General features: G+C 40.9%; 1 protein-coding gene across 1 annotated transcript in view; it reads right to left on the reverse strand.

The window, feature by feature from the left end:
• LOC126092434 (5'-3' exonuclease PLD3-like) overlaps positions 1-15209 on the reverse strand; it is a 104669-nt gene that overhangs the window by 11394 nt on the left and 78066 nt on the right. The window contains exons 8-9 of the mRNA XM_049908033.1: positions 4500-4631; positions 4105-4244 (exon numbers count right to left, since the gene is read on the reverse strand). Of these exons, the coding sequence (XP_049763990.1) occupies positions 4105-4244; positions 4500-4631 (272 nt within the window). The remainder of the gene's footprint in view (positions 1-4104; positions 4245-4499; positions 4632-15209) is intronic.

The following is a 15209-nucleotide window of genomic DNA, read 5'->3' on the forward strand; positions in this document are numbered from 1 at the left end:
TGTGCTAAAATCCTGGTACATTTGTATTCCATCGCAAATCTCAGACAAACAGGGCTCTGTGACAGCTGACATGTTGGGATATGCCTAATCTGCCAGTATGAGTAACTGCTTTTTTTTATGGGACAGTGCTCTGAAGTGTTCCAGTTCCTAAAGCAAACAAGCTGTGTCTGAGGTGGAATCTGCCCTGTGCACTAGTGTGTTCAGTACCCCACTTCTCTAGGTAGAACGGTGGCAGCTGTCTGCAGGTAAATACAGGTCAGTGTGTATTTTCTTCCCATACACACTGCTATTCTCTTGGCCATGATGTTTAGGAATGGTACTCTTTTTTTTGCTCCTGTCTTTGTAGTGAATTTGATGTTGGGATATATGGATTTTAGATGTGCACGGCATTAAAAGAGTTTGTCCTGTACATTGTGCCAGATGACAAACTTGTCATCCAAGTAACTCAAAAGCAAGTGGATATCCATTTTTATGACTCCAAGGCTTCCTGCTCAAAGTGGTGCATACTCAAATTTGCAAGCAAGGTGAGATTGGGCAGCCCATTGTGACTCCTTCCATTTGTTCACAGTATTCTCTATTAAACAGAAAGTATGTGGAGGTCAGGACATGCCTGAAAATGTGGTGATCTTCCTGTCAAATTTCAGACCACCAGAATCAAGTGACACTCACTCACAGAGGTACCCTGGTGAATAACAAAATGTGAAAGCTCACCAGGATATCCGAGTCCCTCAGCCTGAAGTTGTTGAAGCAATTAACAAGATTCACACTGTCAATGTAATGTAGGCATTTACCCATATAAGGGCTTAGTGTGTCTGTCAGGTATTTTGGAGCAAATCGGTGGCAGACTACGCTGCTAATAATGGAGGTGGGCGGGGCAATGAACCACATCTTTGTGCACCTTAGCACGTTCATATAATCTTGGTGGGAACAATTTCTTGATGACCAACCTCCTGTAAATGTGAGTCCTTGAGAAGCACCCTGGTCCTCTTCTTCATCTTCTTTGTGGGGGTCAGCACTGATCTTCCTGTAGGAGTCACTATCTAGCAAGCTGTGAATCTACTCAGTGTAGTCTTTGTGAGGGAGAACAACAGTTTTGTTGCCTTTGCCAGCAGGTAAGACAAAAATGTAAGAGCACTGTCTCAGATCACAAAATGGCTGCCCTCTTTATGCTGGTAATGTTGACTTTATAGCCTTATTCTTGTCAGAGCACAAGTTTCAAATCACACTTCTTCAGCTGCTTCAGGCAGTAGTCACACTACCACCTCTTCAACCGCACTGACAATGTCCATGACCGGTGTGAAATTGTTAATTCCCCTCTTCAGAACTGAAACAGCACCACCACTCAGCTGCATGTTAGTCAGACTGATGGCAGTCTTGCAGGGGGCCTCCAGTGATAGTTTGTCAGTGTGATGTAAAAATTTTGATGTTTACATCCTGTGGCTTCCAGTGTGCAGAATAAGCTGCCACCCAGGTAATACCATCAATCTAGTCCGTGGTCCAGAAGTTAAAATGATTGGCCAGTCATAAATGCAGTTTAAATAGTTTCTGAGAGTTGTACTTAAAACTCCAATGGGTAATGTGTACCCTCTCACTTACAAGGTAAGGCTGGCCTGCTTCTTTATTCTCCTGGCTGCTGCTCAATTGACATGCTATGTGATCTTAGCAACATTCATCACAACACCTCTTCAGAAATGCAACAGCACTGCACAAACAACATCTTCAGTTGCCACAGCTTTTCTTCATGCTGTGATACATCTCTTCCCCTTAAAGGTATGACGTGTTGTTCTTCAGTTTCCCCCTGCGTATTTGTTGATAAAAAAAGTCCACGAGTGTTCATGATGTTCAAAATCGTGTCCAGTGCTTCAGTTATCAGACACGTCACCACTGTCAGGTGTGCTGACAAACTGAGCCTTTGGGAGCATATGGTTGACTTATATCACTCCCCACCCCCCCAACCCCCACCCCCACTCTTGTGAGTCACACACTATGTGGCCTACACCCAGGCACATGTGTTGGCAACTGCCAAGGTGATGGCACAAGAATCACAGCACTGATAAATATTGTGAAACTGAATGAAATAAGTGTTGCATACTTCTTTATCAGTCAGAAGAGTGAGAGAGATGAAAGTTCACCTGTTTTGCATGTATCTCCAAAAATGAAGTATTCAGTGACAAACAGTTCGTAGACCAGTTTTCTTTGTACACTAGCACTCCTCCATAAGGGAATACTGAACTATGACTGTTGTTACTGCAAATACTAAATAAATAGAAAACAGAAAATGTTTTTTTAACAATTAAGAGCGTTACCTGGCCTAGCCATTCCAATTTTTGTTTTGCCAAATAATTTTGAGCAGTCCTGGGATGATTCCCAACATTATGCTACCTGCTTCCTCCATTTCCTATCCATCATTCACAATTAACTATTTAACATGTCATATGAACACATGAATCTGCTCAGAATATGCTGTGTTTAACCTCTACAGCTTCTGCACTAATTTTGCCGGGTTCATATACTCATTTTGTCCAAGTGCTTCCAGTTTCCATTAACAAGTGCTTAAGACTGAAGGTTGCAGTTCATAGTTGGTACATTGCACAATACAATTAACATACATATATCATCAAAATTACACAATGATCATGCTAACATGAGAAAAGAGTTGCCCGCAGAATTCGTATGGTGTGTTTGGAAGATCATAAAGACTATCCTGAATTCAACGAAACATAAATCCCTGTGTTAGTTTATTCATGCGCTGTAGTCAGTACTGGAGCAATGTTAATGCTCAAATACAAAAATAAAAATAAAAAAGTAGAGTACAAGCTCACCAACATCAAAATTCATTATTAGTACAAGGCCACACTTAATATGCATGTGACTGGCAGAGATCTTACAGATGTCAACAACGAACATAAAAAGTCAAGTAATCAATCTGAAATATTTTTCTTCATACAATGGAAAATCCAGGATGGAATGTAACAATACGAGAGAAGGAAAGTTGCTACTCACCACATAGCAGAGATGCTGAGCCGTGATAGGCACAACAAACAGTTCACACAATCATAGCTTTCGGCCATTAAGGCCTTTGTCAGCAGTACACACACATACATGTGTGTGTGTGCGCGCGTCTGTGTATGTGTGTTTACTGCTGACAAAGACCTTAATGGCCGAAAGTTATGATAGTGTAAACTTTTCATTGTGCCTATCGCAGCTCAGCATCTCCGTTATATGGTGAGTAGCAACTTTCATTCTCTCGTATTGAAATATTTTTCTTTTCTAAATAAAGTTTGACACTACCGCAGCATGCAGTACTCAGAAACCAACTGAGACCCACATCTAACCCCACACACAAATTTGAAACATCAGTAGTGCCAGCCAGAAATTTTACCCATGGAGGAGAAAATCTCTGCTTGGATGACAATACAGTAGTATACCTTTTGTTCATGCACAGCCCAGATATTTGCAAGCTTGTTCAGATTACATGAGATTTTGCATGACAAGAGAGACTGTAGTAGGTATTTGAAAATCGAACAAGAGTAGAAATTTCTAAATCGGGAAGTAACACGGAAGTATACAAACTCTCACAAAAAATTACAGATAATTATCAGCAAAAGGAGACTGGCATTTTATCAACATATATGAAGACTGAAACTTAATTTTAAAAATTGAAAGGCAAACACATCTGTTTTAGGAGAGTGCATGAAGATCTAGATGAAATTGGCATGAATAAATACGAAAATCTTAGACTGAATAAAATACCGAAACAAAAGTTAGACCTTTTGAAGACAAACAGTCCCAAGAAGGCACAGATGAAAATGGACTGTAGTAGAGAGGAAAGAAGAAAGTGAGAAGATGAAGGAATAATGGAGAACACATGATACTAACTCATCAGTTTCAACAGGGTCCTTAATTGATCTGTAACAAAAGAAAAAGGAAAAAATACAGCACTGTAAATTGTAATCCTGCAAATATCTGTACCTGAGAATGGACACAATCAGTATAGTATTAAGGTAGTCATCACCAAGTGACTTTACAAACCTGAATATAATTAGGACTATGTTTCATGCATAGTTGTAATCTAATACACATACAACATTATTAATTACTTACTGTACTTTTGGTTCATAGATGATGAGTGGAAGATAATCCATAACAGAAATATAAATAAATTTTTCAGCTGTTCTGATGACTTCCTGAATAGTTAATAAATCTGTTGAACGACCATCTGGGCAGAAAGAGGGTGGTGAACTCTGCAAAAAATGTTCATTACTACTACTTGGAAATAAAAAATTAAATATAACAGGTTCTGTTAATTTTGGTTACTACGTAATACATATAGAAAATAAGAACCACTATAAAGTATATGCTACTTGGACAAAGACTACTACAAAAAATGCAAATAATTAATTTCTCCAAATGTAAGCAACCACCTTCTTGGACATGGAGATGTAGTCAGCACAAATCTGTTATATAACAATCTATGGCAACACTAACAAAGCACTTACTCCAACATAAGTGAGTGCCTCTGTGCCATTAAATGGGACACTCATTGGATGAAAGATATTGTATGCAGTGTCAAAAATGTCAGGCCATTCACCAGGGATTTCAGACTCTGGTAAACCCAGGAACCAGTATATCTGGAACAAAAACATTTTTAAAATATTACTGCAATAAAGTACTTTTATTTTACAGATTTTTAATATCTACCTTATTTCCGTATGTTTCATACTTTCTCCTTCATGGCATGCCTTCCCAACATGTTGCTTCTTGTTTTTTCTTTTTTAAAATCATCTACAGCCAAATACATATGTGATGTAATCAAAAAGTAATGGGAACTTTTGTTTTTCTTAAACATCTTTATTTATTCATCAACAGCAACTTTGTCCTATTTGAAGTAATTTTCCCCTCAGATATCATACATTAGTGCTAATGCTGTTTTCAATCTTGGAAACTCTTCTGGAACTCAATTTTCGTTATGACATACAGCTAATTCAACAATTCTGTTTTTATCTCATCAATGGTGGCAAAACTGATGTCTCATCATGGTCCTGCCGCAGCTCATGGTCTCGCAGTCGCGTTCTCGCTTCCTGAGCATGGAGTCCCGGGTTCGATTCCCGGCGGGGTCAGGGATTTTCACCTGCCTCGAGATGACTGAGTGTTTGTGTTGTCCTTATCATTTCATCATCATTCATGAAAGTGGCGAGATTGGACTGAGCAAAGATTGGGAATTTGTATGGGTGCTGACAACCACACAGTTGAGCGCCCCTCAAAACCAAACAACAACAACAACAACAACAACAACATCTGGTCCTCTTCAGCCTCGGGAACAGAGAAAAGTCACTGTGGGTCATGTCCGGTGAATCCAGTGGCTGACAACATAATAATTTTGTATTTTTGCCAAAAAATAAAATACACACACCGAGGGGTGAGCAGGACCATTATCACGATGCAATTTCCATGAGTGATTTTGCCACAGTAGTGGTCTTTGGATTGCTTCACACAGAAACAAAGCCTAACTTCCACAAAGGATTTTTTTATTGACTGTACCACCTCAAAGCAGGAACTTGTGATGCAGTACCTTATTGTAACATGTGAACGGACTTGTCGAACTTTTTTCGGTCTTGGCTGTTCAGGTAGTTTCCCTTGGAACTACTGTGTCTTTGTTTCGACATCATACCTGTATACCCATGTTTTGTTGCCTGTCATACCTTTTAAATAAGTTCTGGATCATTGTGGATTTCATTTAGGAATTCCTGAGCATGTCTATGTGATGTCACTTTTGATCAGAATTCAATAATTTCAGAATAAACTTTGCTGCTACACATTTCACGCCCACAACATCAGAAAAAAATTGCTTGGCATAAACCAAAGGATATGCTGACTTCATTAGCACCTTCTCGGATGGTGATTCGGCAATTTTCCAGAACCATTATCTTTACTTCTTCCACATTGTCAGTTACTGATACGCTAGGGTATCCAGGGCAGTCGTCATCTTCAACGTCTTTTTGACTCTCTTTGAAACATTTATACCACTTGTAACCTCGTGTGTTACTCATAGTGGATTCACCAAACGCCACAGTCAACATTTTGGATTTAGTGCTGCACTATTCCATTCTTCGAGCAAAATTGAATGTAAATTCTTTGATACATCTTTTTTGAAAGTAAAAGTTCACCAAGCACTCTAAAACATGTATAACCTTTTCAACTGTCAACAATAAACTGTATATTCGAAACAGCTGAAAATGCAATCATACATTAGGGACATGTGTACCATAAAGATAATTTTTGAAAATTAGATGCACACGATTGTCCCAAATAAAGCTGATATGCCTCACCCACCAGTTAATCATCTCTAGTCAAAATGCTCATGAAATGGCAACAAAGTCTTGAAATGTCTGTGGCCACATTTGCAGTGTCTCTTATAAACAGGTAACTACATGTTTCTTAATGTTACTATTATCTTCTTTTTTGGTTAGTTCATTTTTACTTGAATCTCAGGCATGCAGCATACTGGTTTGATGGGGGACACTCTGTATTAAGCCTGTTATATTAAAAACATTCCCATTACTTTTTGCTCACACCTCTTACTCTATAATTAGTCTGATCTTACTCTCATATTCCCTGTGGGAGCGATATGTAGGGACTGATTGCAACATGTAATTTGACATGCTTGGGCAATATTAAATTATATTTACTTTGTGTAAAATTAGGGAAAGATAACATTTCAGTCGATAATACTGTCTGTCAAACTGCAGTATAAAAGGTAACATAGTCCTGTACTATTTATCACTTATTAATGGTTAGCAGAACTTTTTGCCTGTAATGTCTATTCTTCTCAATTCCAAGGTATAGTCATAACATGGTAAGACACTGATTAACGTCCTTCTTAAAAGCTTCTGCAGTCAATGTTGTTAGAGCATTCAACAGCGTATTATTCAACTTGCCAAATAATCCTTAGCTCAAAGTCTCTGTCAGTGCTAATCTTCTGCTTATACTGTAAATATCTCATCTGCAGCTGGTAAAAAGACAATGAATTCAAAATGGGAGAATTCAGTTGAGAGAAAATGAAGCTTTTTAAAAGTTGGGGGGCTGAATGGTTTGCTAGCACTTTCAAGAAACAAAATTTCAGGTACTGGCAGTAAAATCACCAATTTTCATAAAACTTTACAAGTTCCCAGAACTTTTATGTTTCGTCATCATGGAGAAAAGAGGGATTGGTCAAGGAAGTTGGAAGGTTTCCACTCCTAAGAATGACTGAACTTTCAAGTGTTTTGTCAGCAGTATAGATGTTTCATCTGCTGAAAATAAGTACTGAAGAATCATTCTGTCTCCTTGTTATAAGAATACACTGATTGGTAACTGTTACCGTATTTACTCGAATCTAAGCCACACTTTTTTTCCGGTTTTTGCAATCCAAAAAACTGCCTGCGGCTTAGAATTGAGTGCAAAGCAAGCGGAAGTTCTGAAAAATGTTGGTAGGTGCTGCCACAATTAACTTCTGTCATCGAATATATGTAGCGCTACACAGGCATGCTTTGTAGGCACAGAGATAAATACTGGCACCAAAACCTCTGCGTCATTAAAAAAAAAAGGTGGAAGACGAGCTTTTTTTTCTCCGCCCCGAGTTTCAACCACTGCATTTTCATACATAATCCAACGAAGTAAATACAAATTCCGTATTGTTCATCTTTGAATGTAGCAGAATTTCAATGTACTACGAAAATCCGACTGGCAAGACTGTTAGGGATGTTTGTCAATATGGCCAACTCTACTTTCTGAATTTTTTTCCTACCTGTGAGAAGTGATGGTTGCTAATAGAAACCTGATGAAATGTGAATCACATGCAGTATTCTCTTCACCATAAGAATAATACGAATATAAACATTTTGCCATATATTCTTTCGTGTTTGCTGCTATCTCATTTAAATCCTGTCTGCCTAATAAACTACGAAACTAGAGTGAGACAACAGCAAACGCGGAAGAATATACATATCGTGTCATGTTTATATTCGTATTATTCTTATGCCTAACAGTGATACAGTCAGAAATGGAGCACGGCAACTGACTAGATTTTTAAATCTAAGATGACTAATTTCTGTGCAGAATTTGATGTACTAAAGAAGCGGTCGCAAAGATTTTCAAATGGAGAAAAATTTTCGCCTAACTCTCGTTCAGAACATGTTCTATCATACACAGTCTATTATTTGGTTCTTGTTGATCATTATCAAAGAAAGCAGCAGTGTAAGTAACAACAAATAGCAGTCTCTTGCCATTGTTTCTCTAATGAGATGATTCCTCTCCTTTTTGTTTTTGTTTTTATTGTAAGCGGCGGTAGCGCGCACAAAAGCAAGCCATGCCGTGAGCGGCGACAGGTCGTAAACACACACTATCAGAATGCGACAAACAATGCATGACGCAGTACAGTAATGCATTTTCAGCTTAGAGTGACAAACACCTATAACAAAGAAAATGGCACTTATCAGATCAAAGCAAAATAAGCAGTCAATTCAAACCAGACGAAGCACGTGAAAAAGGAAGAGTACCCTTATAAATATGGACGGAGCGCCTGACGCATAGCAATGGCTACCTGGTAAAGCTTAACTGCTAAGCTTACGACTCGAACCAAACTGCTGTAGCTGTATCGTTTTTCATTCGACCTAAATTGTGTTTCATATTACAATGGACCAACTTTGTTTCGATCTGGAGGTGCGGCCTAAAACTTTTCTCTCCCCTTTATTTCGAGTCTCATTTTTCAGGTGCGGCTTAGATTCGAGTGCGTCTTAGATTCGAGTAAATACGGTAGTTTATTTGGAGCAACTGCTTTAAGTGAAGGATGTTTGTTTTTCCTAAATTTACTCTGAAATTTTCTTTTGTGAAAAAAAAATTCTGTGTTTTCAATAAAGTCTTACATGTCTCTACCTGCTGTTAGGTCAGCCCAGTAGCTACCAGAAGTATCACTGCAGTGCCCAGTGATTGCAAGTCCTACCATCTTACTGATCCTCTGCAGTTATACTAATTCCAAGTGTTAATAGTGTTAGCCATTTCAGGTTGCACCTTTTTTCAAGTGGAACTTCTTAGCAAAAGTCCAAGCTATAAAATGACTTTCGTTTATATTGAGCTATTAACAGAAGTGTGGATCACAAATGAATCAATGTGCAGTAAGATATGTGTATGCGGGAGTGCAGGGTTTGAGGAGGGAGGGGGGCACAAAGCAATTTGCTAGTATCTTCTGCTCATTTGTTTATTTTGATGTTGTTCATTATGTGTGTAAAGAGAATACATGAGAGAGCACAGGGGGAAAGTGTATAATCGAAGTTTAGATGTATCTGTGGACGAAACTTTTTACAACGCTAACAGGGAAAATTAATGTAATACCCAACAGTTACTTCCTAGAGAGCTCCATTGGAATTTTCCCCATCTCTTCTCATTTCAAAGTTTGTATTTCATCTACTTTTCTCCATAAGCTTATCAACAGGGAGATTATTTGATTATATAAATGCAAACAAAGAGACACTTTGGAGGCCTTCAAACTACAGGATAACAAATACTGTGTGCACAGTTATCTTACTTAGTCCATTACATGTTTTCTGAGCTCCCATATAAATATTATGATGCAGGACGCAGCATCTGAAAAAATTTGCACATATTCCTTAAAGCAAACAGTGAAACTTCAGGTTCAAATATTAAGAAAATAGGGAAATATAAGATTGATACACACTGCAAAGAAGACAAGTTGAGTTGCAGACTGGCACAACGAAAAGATAGTTACACATTAACTTTTGGCCAAAGCCTTCTTCAGACACAACACAACACAACACAACACACACACACACACACACACACACACACACACACACACATTCACACAAGCACGCACGCCTCATGCACACATGTCCGCCACTTCCAGCAGCTCAAACCAGAATGCAACTGTCGTATAGAACGGAAACAGCAATCTGGAGGGGAAAGAGGAATGGGAAGGGATAGCAGGGTATGAGTGAGTGTGTGTGTGTGTGGGGGGGGGGGGGGGGGAGGGGGGAGACAAGAGCGGTGTCTGGCGGAGTGTGCATAGACTAAAGTGTCAACAGGTGCAGTGTTGGGGGATTGTGGGGCAAGGAGGTGAGGGGGAGTGAAGAGGGGATTTTTTTTGGGGGGGGGGGAGGGGAGACAGAGAATGGTAAAGGAGAAGAGTGGGGATCCAATTGCTGCTTAATGTATTAGGCCCTTCTCAGAACCTCTCTCCTGAATCGACTCCATTAGCCTCTTCACCCCTTCTACACGCTCCCCAAATTCACAAATCCAACAATCCTGGACATCCCATTTTAGCTGGTTACTGTGCCTCCACTGAAAGAATTTCAGCCCTTACTAACCCATCTTCCCATATGTAGCCTCCCATGCCAAAGACACGAACCACTTCCGTCACTGACTCTCCCTCTGGAGCCCTATTCATCACTGTTCACACCACTTGCCTATACACCAACCTCTCTCATGCCCATGGTCTTGGCACTACTGAACACTAACTCTCCGTACATCCTTCAGACTCCAAATTCACTACCTCATTACTCAAACAATCGCAGCACAGCTGTGGGTGCCATTATGGCACCCTCCTATGCCAACCTGTTTACGGTCTAAGGTCTAGAGGAGACCTCCTTAGCCTCCCAAAACACCAAGCCCTAGTCTCATTCAGATTCATTGATGATATCTTTATGATCTGGACTCAAGCCCAAGACACCCCTATCTTCATTCCTTCACAACCTCATCTCCTGCTCTCCCATCTGCTTCACCTATTCCTCCTCAACCCAGAGTGCCATCTTCATGGACATTGACCAACTCCTTTCTGATGGCTCCATCCACACCTCTGTCATTAAACACAACAACCATACCTGCATTTTGACAGGTGTCACCCCTTCCACACCAAAAAATCTCTCCCACATGGTCTAGCCACCTGGGGATGGGGTATCTCTATGACAAGAACTCACTTGCCCAGTATGCTGAACGTCTCACAAAGGCTTTCACAGACAGGCACTATCCCCCAGATGTAGTCTGCAAACAGATTTCCTATGCTATATTTCTGCACAACCCCAATTGTCCTACCAACCCCAAAAACCAGGTACAAAGGAGTGCCCCCTTCGTCACCCAGTACCAACCTGGACCTGAACAACTGAACCACATTCTTCGCCAAGGCTCTGATTACCTGTCATCATGCCCTGAAATGAAGGACATCTCAACCAAGATCCTTTCCACCCCTCCTAAAGTGGTGTTTCATCACCCACCCAACCTCCACAGCATCCTAGTCCATCCCAATGCCACTCCCAATCCCAACCCCTTGCCACAGGGATCACAAAAGAAGTGCAAGACCTACCCAACTGTTCCAGCCAGCACTTCCTTTTCCAGTTCTGTCAGAGGCTTGTCTTATCCCATCAGAGGCCAGGCCACCTGTGAAAGCAATCATGTTGTATACCAGGTCTACTGCAATCATCGCATAGCTTTTCATATTAGTATGACTACCAACCAGCTGTTCACCAGGATGAACAACCACAGTCAGTGGCCAATAGCAAAGTAGACCACCCTGTGTCACAACATGCGACTGAACATAACATGCTCGATTTCAATGGTTGCTTCACTACCTCTGCTATCTGGATCCACCTGTCTGCCACCAGCTTTTCTGAACTGTGAAGATGGGCGTTATCCTTACAACACATTCTATAATCCAGAAATTATCCCTGCCTCCATCTTCATCAACCTACTGTTTCACACATTCCACTCAACAATTTCCACCCCTTTGTTTTATCATTTCCTTCCTTCTCTTGTCTGCTCACTCTCCGTGTGCCACCCTCTGCCAATGCAGCCACCTTCCCTGCTCCTCTCCTTTTTCGTTCGCCACTCCCCACCCATCCTATAGCCTCATAAGCTGTGCCTGTTGGCAGTCTAGCCCCCACATGCTCTGGCAGAGAGCGCTTCTCTCTCCCCCGCAGTATCCTGCTAACCTTTGCCATTCCCCGCCCCCTCCAGATTGCTGCTTCTGTTCTATGTGACAGCTACATTCCGGTCCAAGCTGCCAGAGATGGCAGTCGTGTGCACATGATACATGCTTACTTGTGTGAATGAATGTGTGTGTGTGTGTGTGTGTGTGTGTGTGTGTGTGTGTGTGTGTGTGTGTGTCCATCCTTTTCTGGAGCAGGCTTTGGCAATAGCTAATGTCCTCATCTCTGCCCAAACTCTTTGCCTCTGTATATGTCTGCTTCTGCCTGTATATGTGTGGATGGATATGTGTGTGTGTGCGCGAGTGTATACCCGTCCTTTTTCCCCCTAAGGTAAGTCTTTCCGCTCCCGGGATTGGAATGACTCCTTACCCCCTCCCTTAAAACCCAAATCCTTTCATCTTTCCCTCTCCTTCCCTCTTTCCTGATGAGGCAACCGTTGGTTGCGAAAGCTAGAATTTTGTGTGTATGTTTGTGTGTGTATCGACGTGCCAGCGCTTTCGTTTGGTAAGTCAAATCATCTTTATTTTTAGAGATATATATATAACACACACACACACACACACACACACAAACACACACTTTTCCGAAACTTGCTTCCCAGAGGAAGATCGCTTTGTAGTTCTCAAAAGTATTGTACGAATGACAAAGTAACAGATATTGAAGTAAGTGACCAAGGGGGTAGAAAATCAAGTGAAATTGCTCAATAGAGGAAAGGTCACTGGATCTGATGAGGTACCAATTCTTCTCTACACAGAGTATACGAAAGAGCTTGGCCCTCTCTTCTAGCAGTAGTGTACCATAGGTCCCTAGAAGAGCAAAGCATTCCTAATAAATGGGAAAAAAACACAGGTCATTCCCAATTTCAAGAACAGTCACTGAAAATACATACAAAATTATAGGTTTCTATCTTTGACATTGGTCAGTTGCAGCATTTTGGAATATGTTCTATGCTTGCATATTAAAACATTTCTGAAAACCAAAAACACCCTCAGCACAAATCAACATGAGTTCAAAAAATAATCACTGTGTGAAACTTAGCTCACTCTGTTTGTCCGTGACACCCAGAAAGCAGTAGATATAGATGCCCAGGTAGCTGCCGTGTTCCTTCACTTCTGGAAGGTATTGATACTGTTATGTACTGCAGAGTTGATTGCCTTCTCTCAGGCTTTGTGGTATGTCAAATCTCAGGTCACGACGAACTTTCCGTTCTGTAGTGATCCCATGAGTTGCTCAAAAGCCATAGCCCTGTGCTATCCCAAAAATCTTTTGGTTGCAAACATCCAGGATCTACTGGCTGACCTCTAGAGCTCTGGAAAGATGGTGAGCTTCATCTGGATACCGAGTCACATAGGCATTCCAGGAAATGAACTTGCTGACTCTCTGCCTAAAGATGCAACTACAGAAGATCAACTTGACTTTAGGATACTGGGCCCTGACTAAAGATTACAACACTGACTCAATATTTTGAGCTTCTGGAAACTGGAATGACAGTTGAGAGCAATTAAATGGTTCACTAAGGTATGGCATACATCTTTCCAGGCCTCTCGGAAAGATGCCATTGTGTGGTGCCAACTATGCAATAGCCACACGAGACTCCCAGTCAGGATGATGCTCCTCACTGCAGCTGCGCTAGTCTACCGATGATGGTGCATGTTCTTGTTGAGTGCACACTGCTGGCCGACCTGTGGCACACTCTCAACTTGTCTACCTCACTGCCTCAGCTGCTTGTGTATGATGTGACAACCACTACCAAAGTGTTGCATTTCCTGAGGGAGATGAATTTTACTCTGACCTATATAATACTCTTCCAGTTCCAGTGTTAGGGGCGGTTGTGGGGGTGAGAGCCTCCCCCAGTGGCAGGTACCGACCAAGCAATCGCAGATTACTTTCTTCCCCTCTCACCTTCTTGTGCTTTTAGCTCCTCTTGTGCAAGATGCTGCCTAGTTTCTCTGTTTTCTTTACCTATTATCGCACAACTCTTGTCACGCCCTTTTAAACTCTCCAACTTGCTTATGTAGTTTGACCAGCCTAGTCCTCATTGCTTTTGCTTTTTACCTTTTGACATGTTTCTCTCATGCTACGAAGGGACTTATGACCCCTTTGTTAAATCCCTTAAACACATAATGATCATATGCATCTATATCTGTATCTATACTCTGAATGCCACCTTACCGTGCATGGCAAAGGGTACTCTGTGTACCACTATCACTTCCCCCTTGTCCTGTTCCAGTCACGCGTAGTTCGCGAGGAAGAACAATTTCCTGTAAGCCTCTGTAGGCTTAGATCTCTCTAATTGTATCCTCTTGCTCTTTTCATGAGATATACTCAGAAGGAAGCAATAGGAATGTACACTCTATAAACTTGAACAGCAGATAACATCGGGATGTAGAAAGCCTCCCTAGCAGCATCTGCCACTGGAGTTAATTAAGCACATCCATGAACCTGTAACAAAATGTGCTGCTCTTCTTTGGATCTTCTCTTTTTCCCCTATCAGTCCTACGTGGTGTGGATCGTAGACAAATAACACTAAGTACTGCTCAAATGAGTGTTTTTTGAGCTGCTACTTTTGTTGATGGACTAAATTTCCTGAGGATTCTTGCAATGAGTCTGTCTGGCAACTGCCTCACTCAGGATTAATTTCATGTAGTTGTTCCACTTCAGATCACACTGTACACATGCTGAGAGATATTTTATGGAAGGAACCACTTCCAGTGATTGTTTTGCAATCATCTACCAATAGAATAGTCTCTCTGTTTATACATTTGCAATGTGGTAAGTTTGTTTATGTTGTGGGTCAGTTACCAGTCTCTACACAAAGTGCTGTTTCTCTACAGGACTCCCTGCATTTTGCTACAATTTTCTAGCATTGTGACTTCTCTGTATACATCATCATTTGCAAAAAAATGTAATGGAACTTCTGAAGTTATCTACTAGGATATTTACATGTAATGTTCAACTTAATTGTCCCATAGCACTTTCATGGGGCATGCTTGAAGTTATTTTAACATCGGAAGACTTCTCTCCATTGAGAATGATATGCTGAGTTCCATTTACTACTTCTTCAAAGCTACTGGCTACAAAAGCTTGCAAATTTCCTTAATCTTTATTTGTGTGTGTGTGTGTGTGTGTGTGTGTGTGTGTGTGTGTGTGTGTGTGTGTAGATTTTTTTTTTTATCCCTCCAGTTATATTTTGCATGAGCATGAGAGACGTCTGGTTTTAAATACATAAGTCCG

The sequence above is a fragment of the Schistocerca cancellata genome, chromosome 7, assembly GCF_023864275.1.
Source record: "Schistocerca cancellata isolate TAMUIC-IGC-003103 chromosome 7, iqSchCanc2.1, whole genome shotgun sequence".
Taxonomy (NCBI): Eukaryota; Metazoa; Arthropoda; class Insecta; order Orthoptera; family Acrididae; genus Schistocerca; species Schistocerca cancellata.